Source organism: Myxine glutinosa, chromosome 3 (assembly GCF_964187855.1).
Source record: "Myxine glutinosa chromosome 3, kmMyxGlut1.1, whole genome shotgun sequence".
NCBI classification, from domain to species: Eukaryota; Metazoa; Chordata; class Myxini; order Myxiniformes; family Myxinidae; genus Myxine; species Myxine glutinosa.
The window spans coordinates 49,738,115-49,752,017 of record NC_136263.1 but is presented as its reverse complement, the minus strand read 5'-3'; the positions used below and the strand labels follow the sequence as shown (position 1 = coordinate 49,752,017).

At 43.1% G+C, this 13,903-nt stretch overlaps 3 protein-coding genes across 5 annotated transcripts in view; 2 read left to right on the top strand and 1 right to left on the bottom strand.

The window, feature by feature from the left end:
- Nucleotides 1-3,272, top strand: part of STX11 (syntaxin 11) — a 64,317-nt gene extending 61,045 nt beyond the window's left edge. For all 3 annotated transcript variants that reach the window (XM_078774027.1, XM_068110910.2, XM_078774028.1), the window contains exon 5: nucleotides 1,472-3,272. In XM_078774027.1, the coding sequence (XP_078630153.1) occupies nucleotides 1,472-1,645 (174 nt within the window). In that variant the 3' untranslated portion in view covers nucleotides 1,646-3,272. The remainder of the gene's footprint in view (nucleotides 1-1,471) is intronic.
- SNX14 (sorting nexin 14) overlaps nucleotides 1-13,903 on the top strand; it is a 776,643-nt gene that overhangs the window by 329,102 nt on the left and 433,638 nt on the right. The window lies entirely within an intron of this gene.
- The window catches only part of ARL13B (ARF like GTPase 13B), a 104,174-nt gene that overhangs the window by 47,164 nt on the left and 43,107 nt on the right, over nucleotides 1-13,903 (bottom strand). Inside the window, exon 4 of the mRNA XM_078774026.1 lies at nucleotides 7,034-7,283. Within this exon, the coding sequence (XP_078630152.1) occupies nucleotides 7,034-7,283 (250 nt within the window). The remainder of the gene's footprint in view (nucleotides 1-7,033; nucleotides 7,284-13,903) is intronic.

Below are 13,903 nucleotides of genomic sequence, written 5' to 3'. Positions count from 1 at the left end.
AGTAAAACTGTTATGGTAGTTTGAAACTAGCCGGACTGCACTACAAGTAGTTCATAGTAAAAGTCTTCTTACTTCTGGTTTCCGGGTCTGAGCGCGTTGGACGTTGGCCCGTGTGTGCGTCCTTGCAGTTCATCAAAGCTAAATCTTCCGGACCAGATCCAGTGTCTTCCTGTTATTGTTTCATCCGTGTTGTCGGTTGTGTTTTACTTGGATTTTAAATGTTGTACCACACCTTGTTGTGGTGTGTTATCGAATCGATTCATCTGTACGTGTCTGGCCTACTCCCCAAGACCTCAGCTAGTGGGCATGCCAATTCTGCCTCTGCTCTGATGCCACGTGTCTCTTTCTGATTTCTTCATCCCAAGTGTTCTCCATTCACGCTCCTCAACTTTCACCCCCTGAGTGTCCTCCCTCCATCCCCCATTTTCTCAAGGCCCTGTATTTTGTCCAAGGCACCCTTCTTTTGGTGCGTCTATCCCTTCCTCTCTTTCTACTGTTCTTTTTGTTGTATTACGTCCTCATCTATTCTGTGTTCTAGCTCCTCCACGAGTCTGGACACAAAAAAATACAAAAAAATCCTCTTATTTTTATGCAAATTTGTTTTGTTCGATATTTAAACTTGTTTTCGAATGCAGCTTTGTTTTTCATATTCCAAATGACAAGCCAAACAACTAAACTTGCTAAGCCAAATTCTTCTACCAATGGGTCATAAAATCTCATCAAATGTTTATATTTCTTTCACCATTTTTCCAATTGCAAACGTGACATTTCCCCAAAACCTCATAAGAGGAACTTTTAATTTCGAAAAGATAATTGTGGTTACATCTGTTGGGTGGCGAGTCCAGATATCCAAACCCGCAGAAATTCAAGTCATAAAGCACCGGGCACAGAGAAGCAATGCCAACAATTGTTGCGTCCAATGGGGATACAACATTATTTAACAGTATAAAGGAAATAAAAAGGCTAAACTTTTTTTTTTTAAGGCTGCCAAAATGTATCAGTTGGGAAATGACTATCTGCTCCAACAAGACTTCCTAACACATGTGTCACCACAGCATCGTGCTCAAGACAAGTAATGTACAAGACTGTCAAGACTAGTGTCTCTGTGTGTCGCCGGCCAAATCGAGCGATAGGCTTTATCAATTGCTACTTAGCAAAGGTGTGCTCACTGCCATGGGCAGTAAAGTAAAGCCAACATTTTGAGCATTCACCCTTCGTCGGAGCTAAAAAAAAAATCATTCAAATTGTATTAAACATGAGGAAACGGTATCCTTCCTATGAAACCGCAACTGTTGTGAATTGTATCCTTGACTTGCAAGTGAAACATTTTGCCTTCCGTTGCTGCACTGCAGATAGCGATAGATTTGATACTTACCTATCGGTCTAAACAAGCTGTCTTAAGCATGGCATTAACATTTGGTGTGTTAACTTTTTCACCTCTCTGTATTTGTCTGTGTCTCTCAACCCCCAGGTGGCAATTCTCGTTCAGGAACATGGCGACATGATAAACAATATTGAGAATTCGGTGTGCAGTACACAGGACTACGTGGCCCAGGCTAACACGAGCTTTGCGAGAGCCAAGATCTACCAACGTCGAACCCCTTTTCGTCGCATCATGATATGCTGTTGTCCTTGCCTCTACTGATACCCTGGATATCTTAGCAAAGGCAGCGTCACAGATCAAGCCTTTAACTGTCAGAGGTCAGGTGTGACCATCGATCGGACTGCGCCGGTTTTTGCTGCAACCAATTCCGCTTGTGACTGCAACATCCTTCGGCATCAATAGGTTCAACCACGGTGGGGGTAGGGGTGAGAGTGGGGAGCAAGGTGAGAACTGAACTGAACTAATGACAAATCTGCATTCATTTTTCACAACTCTTACGGTTCAAGTTTGAGCCCATCGGCGAGGCTGCGGAACCAGCAATGCGGAGATTTGTCTGAAGCAGAACCAGAGGAGCAACGACCTGGTTCGTGTGTACATAGGAAATGCCACAGGGTATATTGAGGTGATAAAAAAGGAGTTTTTTTGGCAAACTGCTTTAACTTAAGTGACTTTCCTCACAACCAAAACACTTATCAAACAACAAATGCCACACTGTGGACAGAGCTCGAGGATGAGAGAGGGTGAACAGCCGTATTTGGCGATTGTTAAGAAGGAAGTAAAAATTGCATTTTCACGCTGTGGATACAACTCGCCCTCTGCGGACACACATTAACATGCTGCGTGCTTCTTCTACTCTCTCATCCTCTCAACAAATGCATTTTTATTTGGACTAAAATTCATGTTACAGTAATTCTGACATATTATATAAGGTTGGACTTTGTCATGCTTGTTTACTTCTTGCATCAATGATGTGATGACGGGATTGGGCCGAAAGCCGAAGCTAGGGCTCATATAAGAATAGCGATTCACCATGGCCAGATTTTTTTTTTTTTTAAACAAACATTCCACCAGTAAGACCACAAGAAAAGCTGAACTTGTACAATATAATTTGGGGTAGGGAAAGGTTGGGAGGGAGGGATGCAGAGCACATCATAGCCTGGAGTGGCAACAACCAAGTGAGCACTGCAGGTGAAGTGAGGATGGTGAGAATGGGAGAGAGCGAGAGAGTACAAGCGCCATTTTTGAAATTCTGACTAAAAGACACGTTTTCCATGACAAGTCCGATGGGATTAAAGGTGTTTTGTATAACAGGAATAAGGTGGACTGACAAGCATGTTCTACACTACATGACGAGTCTCATGTGAGTGGATCATATTGCGGTGTTTTTATCTTTGCCTGTTTGTGGTTCTGATGCAAGCATGGACCCCTTTCTCTGGCCCAGCTGTTCTCAGGCCCTGATATATTAAATTTGTAAATAAAAGGAAGCAAACGTGTCACCTCTCACCCAATTATTTAAATGCGTGTTCACCGAGGAATCCCCTGCGTGAGCAAAACACATCTCTTTCATAACCATTCGACTCTTTTTCAATGTAAATCTAAACAAAGACAACTCGTAAGGCATACGACTAAATGTTTGTGCTGGAACAGAGGAAGCATTATGGGGACCTTTTTGGTGGAAACTGTTTTGTTCGTTGCTAAGTTTTCAATTTTGCTTGTGTTTGGGTTGCATGATTGTGGGGTTGAGAGCTGATGAAGCCTTTTTGAGAGGGATTCAGCAGTAGCTTTACCATTAACATCATTATCAAAATAGCTGTAAACAGGCCAGAAGTAAGAGTAAGGGAAAAGAAGTCATGGAAGTTCTAACATTCAATAAAAAAAATTTAATCTAGCTTGTGATTTTTTTCTTCTACAAAATACAGCCTTATGGAAGGGCAAGGTGACACTGGGAGTATAAAGGGCAAGGCACTGATGTGCGGCAACAAGCAGAGAAATGAATAAACAGGAAAAGAAGAAGGGAAGAAAAACACCGCAACAGAGCTGAATGAGACATACATGAGCACGCAGCATGGACAAGAGCACATTACCCAAGTCCAAAAGTACACATAAAGGTCCTTACCGAGATGTGCCAATAAAATCCATGTTTTGTTGTTACGTATGCAGCCTGTTGCTGCTGAGTGCATCATTTTTCTGTAAGTGTACCTGTGCCGCTGATACAGTAAGCTGGGACTCATTTTTCCAACCTTGGAATGACGACAGGCTCACCCCACCTGATGTTATTTAAATGGCACGGCAGGGGCTCAAACTCAAGACCCTAAGATCTTAAGCCAGCCACGTTAACCGTTCGGCCAACACCAGGCGATACAGTACATGAAACCAATTAACAAATCAACAAAAACGAATCCGGAACAGGTATCCTCAGTTTCCAAAGACAGCCATGCAGAGCAGAGAAGATGACCTCCACCTTTAATGATCGAATCAAAGGTCAAGAACTGCATTGGAGTCATCATAAGGAACCCGAATAAGCAAAGAGCAAAGATCGAGTCATTAGAAGGAACCTGGATATATGATTCGGTTTCAGCCGCTATTCCTCAACCCACAAACCCATCCAGGCACAGGAAAGTGAGCCTTAGAGAAAAAGGTTTTGTAAGAATTCACTTCTCCCAAGACAGATAGATATAGAGAAAGACAAATTAAGAGGAAAAGAGATGAAAGAAAAGAAAAAGCAAGAATTAGAATGAATAAAGAGAAATGTAAAAAAGTAGAAAAAAGTGTGAAAGGGACAATGATCAAAGATGTCAGAAGTAACTCGGATAGATAGATCTCAGCAGTTACTCAAAGGCTGGAACAATATGACTTGTTTTAAAATAATCCATTCCTGTTAAAAACATTAAAACAATGGGAAAAGAAAAACATTGTTGAGTTTGATGAAAATATCTCAGCATGTGTTCGTCAAATACAGAATATTTGCAGTTGGTACAGTACTTCCTGCAAACGGAATGGATATGTTGCGACTTGCGAGTAAGTTTCTCCTGGCCCTGCCCACGAGCACCAGTCAAGCAGTTTATACTCTGGTCGGGAATTGAAACCAGGCTAGACAGCTCATAGGTAAGTGTGGATAATGGACAAATATTCCTCTTTAGTATGCAGCACAAAGCTGCGGGGTAGCTCATTGGCTGAGGGCACGGCTGTGCCGCTGATGCAGTGCCCCCTTGTAGGTTTGGCAGGAATTTGGCCATGGTGCTGGCGATAGCTCGCCTACTCTTCACAAAGGACACCGTGGGATCTTTCACGTCCACCAACTAATACTGGAACATGGGCCTGGTTTAATGTCAACCTGAAGTACGGCACACACATTGATGAATCGCCCAGCCTGTGAATCACCAGGATGACAGTTTATAGCTAGGCTGAGATTCAATCACATGGTTAGACAGCTTAGAGGCTAGAGTGCGTACTTCTCGGGCTCTAGGCCACCCTGCCAGCCCAATGGACAAAGCATATGTGGATGAGAACACCAAACAGGCCAACCAAAAATTGTTTTTAACCATCATGACGATTACCATCACAATTTTAAAAATATAATTTATGACGTCATCCTTGTAATTTATAATATTCCCTCGATAATCTTACTATAATTCACCAAATGTCCGTCCATCTGTCTGTCTGTCCGTCCGTCCATTCCCAGGTACCGCAAAAACGGCTGAACTGATCGCAACGATATTTTGGGTGGGTAATCCCGGGACGCCCTGGAGTAAAATAGACTATATTGTTTTTCCAATTTCAGGTTTGGACTCCGGAATTTTCAGCTTTGGACTCTGGAATTTTCAGCTTTGGACTCCGGAATTTTCAGCTTTGGACTCCGGAATTTTCAGCTTTGGACTCCGGAATTTTCAGCTTTGGACTCCGGAATTTTCAGCTTTGGACTCCGGAATTTTCAGCTTTGGACTCCGGAATTTTCAGCTTTGGACTCCGGAATTTTCAGCTTTGGACTCCGGAATTTTCAGCTTTGGACTCCGGAATTTTCAGCTTTGGACTCCGGAATTTTCAGCTTTGGACTCCGGAATTTTCAGCTTTGGACTCCGGAATTTTCAGCTTTGGACTCCGGAATTTTCAGCTTTGGACTCCGGAATTTTCAGCTTTGGACTCCGGAATTATCAGCTTTGGACTCCGGAATTATCAGCTTTGGACTCCGGAATTATCAGCTTTGGACTCCGGAATTTTCAGCTTTGGACTCCGGAATTTTCAGCTTTGGACTCCGGAATTTTCAGCTTTGGACTCCGGAATTTTCAGCTTTGGACTCCGGAATTTTCAGCTTTGGACTCCGGAATTTTCAGCTTTGGACTCCGGAATTTTCAGCTTTGGACTCCGGAATTTTCAGCTTTGGACTCCGGAATTTTCAGCTTTGGACTCCGGAACTTTCAGCTTTGGACTCCGGAACGTTCAGCTTTGGACTCCGGAACGTTCAGGTTTGGACTCCGGAACGTTCAGGTTTGGACTCCGGAACGTTCAGGTTTGGACTCCGGAACGTTCAGGTTTGGACTCCGGAACGTTCAGGTTTGGACTCCGGAACGTTCAGGTTTGGACTCCGGAACGTTCAGGTTTGGACTCCGGAACGTTCAGGTTTGGACTCCGGAACGTTCAGGTTTGGACTCCGGAACGTTCAGGTTCGGACTCCGGAACGTTCAGGTTCGGACTCCGGAACGTTCAGGTTCGGACCCCGGAACGTTCAGGTTCGGACCCCGGAACGTTCAGGTTCGGACTCCGGAACGTTCAGGTTCGGACTCCGGAACGTTCAGGTTCGGACTCCGGAACGTTCAGGTTCGGACTCCGGAACGTTCAGGTTCGGACTCCGGAACGTTCAGGTTCGGACTCCGGAACGTTCAGGTTCGGACTCCGGAACGTTCAGGTTCGGACTCCGGAACGTTCAGGTTCGGACTCCGGAACGTTCAGGTTCGGACTCCGGAACGTTCAGGTTCGGACTCCGGAACGTTCAGGTTCGGACTCCGGAACGTTCAGGTTCGGACTCCAGAACTTTCAGGTTCGGACTCCAGAACTTTCAGGTTCGGACTCCAGAACTTTCAGGTTCGGACTCCAGAACTTTCAGGTTCGGACTCCAGAACTTTCAGGTTCGGACTCCAGAACTTTCAGGTTCGGACTCCAGAACTTTCAGGTTCGGACTCCAGAACTTTCAGGTTCGGACTCCAGAACTTTCAGGTTTGGACTCCAGAATTTTCAGGTTCGGACTCCAGAATTTTCAGGTTCGGACTCCAGAATTTTCAGGTTCGGACTCCAGAATTTTCAGGTTTGGACTCCCGCCTAACGTTATTTTCCCGGGTACCACAAAAACGGCTGCACCGATCGCAACGATACACCTCCATGCCCGTGGGATTCCCACGCGTGACCCCACTAGTAATGTATAATGTGACATTAGCCACTTGCAAAATCATATTGTTTAATTAAGTTAGTGAGGTGTAAGACACTCAACATCTGTGACCGTCAATGCGCTGGATTTTACTCCCGCAAGAGAACACGGAGCAACTATTGGATCTCGCATGAAACTACACTATAACAATTGGTAAATACCAGAGTGACAAACTGGAGATCCCACCAAACCCTGAATTAAGTTTTCTGAGCATAGGGGATAAAACTCACACGAGCATGGGCTTTCCAGCGATTTGTGGGTGCATCAGAATCCCTGCGACTGCATCGCGGGCCTCGGCGATCCGTGACTGGTCACTCGAGTCCACCACAAACACAGCACCATGTGCATCAGCATAGTAGTTCTGCCAAATGGCACGAATGTTTGGGCTGCCTCCAAGGTCAAACACAGTCACATCGAAGCGATCGATGTGAAGGTCAGCACGAGAGAAGCCCACAGTTGGAGCAGTATCACATGTCGACTCTTGGAGGGGAAGGGAGTGGGGGGGGGGGGGGGAGGAGAGAGAGAGAGAGAGAGAGAGAGAGAGAGAGAGAGAGAGAGAGAGAGTAAAACGTTTTTTAAAAGAATGGGGATGGAGAGAATGAAGGATGTTGTTGAAGTATACCTCGCTCCAGAGATATTGCTGCAATGTGTTTTGCACACATTTTGTAGAATCAAATTATGTTTTTATATTGCACTATTCATGGGGCAAAAAAAAAACATCACAAGGAGCAGAAGCAAAACAGAAAAGGCAAAATATGTAAGAATTTAAAATAAGCAATGCAGTAAAAATAGTATTGAGAAAAAAAAGAGAAAAAGAGGTTACAGACATAGAAGAAGCGAGACTCCTTGTTTAACCTTCGACAGTGAGACAAGATATATTGAAGTTTAAACCTGATGCAAAGGTTGCATATGAACAGAGTTCCAAAGCTGGGAAGCATAGCTCACACAAAGCAGCCCAAATGAAAACTGATTGGTTGGCAACTTTCGGGGACATCTCTTCGTGGTGGATGTGCCCCCCAACAAAAGTTTGGGGCCAAATCTTCCCCATTCTTCCCTGCTGCCCGGATTTGTCAGGGCAGCACGGTCAGAGGTCAAAGTGCCACATGGACTGACCCTTTCCCTCGTGTCTTCTTTCTTTCTCTATTTTGGTTTCCCTTTTTATTTTTCTCTTTTTATTGCTCTCTTTTTTTTTTTTTGCTCTCTTTTTGTCTCTCTCTTTTTTTTTCTCCCTCTCTTCATCTTTTTCCATCTCTCTCCATCTCTTCATCTCTTCATATCTTCCTCTTTTTCTCTCTCTCTCTCTCTCTCTCTGACTTCGTGAAGGTGGGGTTACACCATCCTGGATGTGGGGGATCTCTGGGTCGTTCCTGGGAGATTCATCGGCTGTCTCCGTGCCGCGGGCTTGTTCAAGAGAACTGTCCGGGGCTATACAACAACAGGAACAACAACAACAACAACTGATCGGTTAGCATACTGACCGGTTGGTATAGTGTTACAATGATGCATGACTATCACAATTATCACACTGACAGTTTTCAATCATGTTAAAGACGCCACAATGACACCAGGATATAGAGACAGCGGACCAGATTACAAGTCCGAAGAAGATCAGCTTTGAATTGCAGAACAAAGCCGTTTATGGCTTTATAAGTGACGAGCATGATTTTATGGATGATTTGTAGATCTATGTGTTTTGTGAACATGAGTATCAAAGCTTAATGTCGAATCCATACAAGTTCCAAGATTGCAAATTTGGTGCGCAAGAATACGTTTTGTTGCGCAAGAATGCGTTTTGTTGATCCAAGTTCGCTGTGAAGGGTTGGACTTTCCTGTGAGTAAATGGGGAACTGTTGCTCTGTTGTTGTCTTGTTTAACTTGAAAAAGTTTGTGTTCAGCCACAGACAAATTTTGACGGCAGTTAAAACACAAAACGAGATGTGAAAGCAGATAAAGCAAAAGGAGAAGGAGCTAGTCGAAGCACTACTTGATAGTAAGGGCATTTTATGAGATATTTCACAAATCTGTTAACTAAATTGTTACCAAAAAATTTCTTCACCAATATGTTTGTAAAGGTGTGTAATAACATGTGTTAAAATGTTGAAGTTCAACTCCCGTGGGAAACCCAGAAAAAAAGCTGTTGAATTCGGGTACTGAAAAATTATTTTCGAGAATTTTTATTTTTTTAAATCGGCCCTTAAGTAACTTATGAGGGGTCAAATAAGGGTTTTTCATGATTCTGAGTTGATTGTTAACATTTATATTTTCACTTTTACATTTACACACAAAGTAGCTTTTATTTCACATACATATATAATACTCAAGAGTTATTTCTCATTCACAATGTCAGAAGTTTCAACAGTCATTGTCTATGTCTTCTTCAGACTCAACAACATCATGACTGCAGTTTCTGCATGTAATGCCATTACAGACTCCACAGGCCGAGATGCACGTGACCCCATTCTTCTTGCAGCTGCATCGCCGGTTGCTGCAATCTCCATGACAATTACAGCTCGTGAACTGCAATGGCTCCTCAGGAGCCGTGGGGTCCAGTGTTGGAACTGGCTCATACCCATGCACACCTATTGTCCATCCATAGTCACTGGGGTTCAGAGACATGCTCTGTAGAAGGATCCAGTCCCGGGTCCTGCAGGTAGGCACGGAGTGAATGTTGTGCAGCTGCACCCTCTGTTGGAGGTAGAGTCTCTGGTTTGATCACCCACCCCGCTGCCCAGAGTGTGTCACCTGGAGTGAGGAGTGGCTGATCATGAGCCAGGGAGGAGGAAAGCTCAGCGAGGGGGAGAAACATGATCGCGTTCGTTCCTATCTGTTTCCTGTTCGTAAATGGAATAATCTTTACTTCAGTTCCTCTCAGGATCTTAGCTTGTCGAGTGCCTTCAACTTCACCCGGGGGAAAGCTGCTGTTGTCTGTGGATCTGGCAAAGGTGGTGCCGGAGAGGTGACTTCGATCCAACCCATTGAGTGAAAGGGAGTGTTTCCGTGAATAGAGACAATGTTTAAATCTATATTGTCTCCAACAAACTGAGTGACTGCATTGTTTGTTTCCCCAACCTCCATAAAGACCACCTGATCATTACTTGACAATTCACTTTCACTGGCTGGCACTTTGGCTGTCATCACTGATTGATCCTCAAGCTCAGCATCAACCGCAACCTCATCATTGATCTGTTCATCGGTTTCCTCCACAATGGTGTCAAGAGTGCCAGAAGTATCTGGAACATCATCTCCACTCCTACTATTAAGGAAGCAGTATTTGTAGTTTTGTGTCTCCGTGTAAGACTCAGTGTATCCCAGCCGGTGGAACTTGTTGAGCATCCATTTTGACCCAAATCTATGATCAAGTTGTATGGCAAGCCCCATTTGGTGTGGCAATACTCCAGACCGAGGTCGACAGGCCTTAATAAAATTCTGCCCCCAAACGGAAACTCTTTCGTCTGTCTTGACAATCGGTCTCAAGAACATCTGAAGGCTTGCAGGAACAAGTGTCAGCTGACTATCAATGTCAGTCATACTGTGTGTGGTGGGGTATGACTTTGGACCTAAATCAATCAAGGCAATATCATTAGATATGAACTTGAGTGCCGTCTTTATGATCTGAGTCTTCTCATCTCCATGGTCAAGATTAGCATGATGCGCTCGCAGAATATTGTCGGTGCCATCTTTGAGACAGAGTACATCTGCCCTTCTTTCCTGTGTTGTGAAATACAAGGTGTCTTCATATTTCTCTAGAAGTTTTATCTTTAGCCAATGCTTTGAATAAGAAAGGCTCTTCTCTGGTGACTGATCAAACTCCTGCAGCTTTTCATGGACTTGGTCCATGTTCATTACCCCATGCTCTAATTCTGAGTCTAACCATTCGCAGAATTCAAGAAAAACTGCCTCTCGCTCCTCATCAATACTCCTCTGTCCTCTCTTCCTTTTTCCTTCCTCATCAGTCTTGGACAAACTGTCACCTCTCGCAAACATAAGTTTGCATCGCAAATGGTACAGTGTTTCTTCTGCTACCAAGTCGTTGATCCCTTCCAGGCGTCCAGTGACTTCAGTGCCCCAGTCATCCCCGCGACTCCATGCTGTCTTCAGCAAGCTTGCCTTCAGTGTATCTGCAGTCAAATTATCTGGCACTCTGTATTTCTTTCTAGCTTGTGCTGGATTATTTTTGTAGAGCTGGGCTGGTTGGTTGCAAAGAATGCATACATCCTTATACAGGAGGTCAACTGACTGTGATCTTCTAGAACTGCAGCCAGTTGATGAACTGAACTCACAAGTAGTGCGTCTTCTCTTCAACTTTGATGACTCTTTCTCTGCCTTTGATGCTTGCGCTGACTTATTGGTGGTTGCAACAAAGTTGTTGTACAGATCATTTTTACACTCTGGTGGTACCTCAGTTTTCCTTCCTTTTGAGCCTCCTTCATACGTTCCACAACAGTAACATTTTCGACAGTTTCTGCTTGTTTCAATAAAGTTGAGTATCCCTTTGGAGTTGCCTGTATGAGCCTTTCAGCTGGTGTATCCGAGCGTGCACAGATGAAGCAATTGAGCACAGGTGGAGTAACGTCTTCATCCATATTGCTAGACTCCATGTCCTGCAAAGTAGAAAATGAGATATATTTAGAAATTATTTTTCCACAAAGGAGTGTCTGTGGTGAAATATAAATGTTAACAATCAACTCAGAATCATGAAAAACCCTTATTTGACCCCTCATAAGTTACTTAAGGGCCGATTTTAAAAAATTAAAATTCTCGAAAATAATTTTTCGGTACCCGAATTCAACAGCTTTTTTTCTGGGTTTCCCACGGGAGTTGACCTTCAACATTTTAACACATGTTATTACACACCTTTACAAACATATTGGCGAAGAAATTTTTTGGTAACAATTTAGTTAACAGATTTTCATATGTTTCCCTTACTATGAGAGAGTTATGTTTTAACTTCCGTCGAGTAAACCATGGAGAGGTGTAATGAGTCGCCTGAATTTAGTAATGTGAGGAGCCTAACGATTGGTCGGAATTGTACAATTGCACCAAACAGTTGAGATCACCAATAGGAATTAAGAACACATCGGCTTTAAAGATTTGGGAGTTTTAAGTCAGATATAAAGATATTTAAGACGAAGATGAGTAATGTTCATTTTCCGATGCATCAAAGCCAATAGCAATTAATCTTCAGGCATCGGGGTGGATCCGAAGGTATGCGTGCATATTTTTCATACATACGTATTGAGGTATATCATTTAGATCGACCCAAGTGGATGCCCGTGTATATTAAAAATCTGGTCTCTGAATGTGGGATCACCCCATTTTTCCTCAGATCGCAGCTCTGGTTGACCGCAGTGTTCAACATGGAACTGATTTGTACCATTCAGTTTGTTCCCATGGTGGATACTTGATGATTAACGAATTACCGGAATCATTTATCATCGGAGATGCAATTCTTTTCTCCTCGCAATTCATGAACCAAGAGGTGGAATGGCATCCCAAATTCAGTCTGTGTTTTCAACTCTCAAGGACATGCTTTTTGACTGTGAGAATGTTGTCAGGGTATACAACAGGCATCAACTGTGTTGGGGAAAGCTTTGTTTCAAGTGCTTCACGTCGTCGAGATGATGAAGGCAAATGTTCAGCTTATGGCAAAACTGTAATTCTGAAGATCACTTCCAGGTTAAAACTTGTTCAATACGTCAGAGACATTGTCATTTGTTTCATTATATGTAAAATATGCTTTTCAGTCAATTGGATTGCTATGATGAGACAATAATTAAAACAAGAAGACGTCATGCGGAGCACGATACTTGCAAAATCCACCCCCGCCCCCACTCCCAAGAAAAAACATTCCATTGATACAGCAAATTGTCCATTTCATCAAGATTAAAATTGACAATCTTGATCAAAGCTCGGGTCAACAGGAAGAAAAGTGTCGATTTTTCAGATGAAAAATGATGATTTTGGAAGGTTGACCTTGAGTTGACCTTTGACCTTTTGACCTCAAAAATAGTTAGTTTCCCTATTTAGTGATTCAATGTGCAAATGCTGTTCAATTTTCAAGTCAATCGGATGAAAATTGAGGATTTAAAAAACTTGGCCTATGTTGACCTAAGAAATAGTTGGTGGTTGAATTCAGTGACCATATATGTAAATCCTCTTAGAATTTCAAGTCAATCAAATGAAAATTGGTGATTTTAGAAATGTGGCCGATGTTGACCTTTTGGCCAATGTTGACCTCAAATATACTTGGTGGTTGAATTCAGTGACCAGATATGCAAGTCCTCTTCAAATTCCAAGTCAATCGGATGAAAATTGAGGATTTTAGAAATTCGGCCTATGTTGACCTCAAAAATACTTGGTGGTTGAATTCAGTGACCAGATATGCAAGTCCTCTTCAAATTTCAAGTCAATCAGATGAAAATTGAGGATTTTAGAAATTTGGCCTATGTTAACCTTTTGGCCTATGTTGACCTCAAATATACTGGGTGGTTGAATTCATTGACCAGATATGCAAGTCCTCTTCAAATTTCAAGTAAATCGGATGAAAATTGAGGATTTTAGAAATTTAGCAAAGTTGGTGACCTTTGGCCAATGTTGACCTTTTGACCTTTTGACCCCAAAAAGAATAGGCTTCTCAATTGGGACGACCTACACAACTTGGTGAAGTTTCGTGACGATCTGTTTAGAATCGTGACCTGTAGGCCGGTGACAAACAAACAGACAGACAGACAGACAGACAGAACCACAAACGCAACCGACCAATATACTTGAAAAATCTTCGATTTTGCAAGCAATAAATGTTGACTACGTAGGAGAAATCATCCAATGGCAGAAATGATAACTCCTTCCTGGAATTCCAGTCTTTCATGACGAATGCTCAATAATCACTCAAGATGGCGCTGCTGAACACAACTTCACTAGCTGCTGACATTCAGGATGCATATAGTCTGTGATACGGAATGGCACGAGTTGTCCCAAAGTCTTTGTTCTGTCTGATGTGGTTGATCGACATTTTTATAAGGATTTTTTCTGTTCCTTTTCTTTGTCACTTTCCTGCTTTCCACGGAGCTGTTGTATTGGGTACCCACTTTTCCTATTTA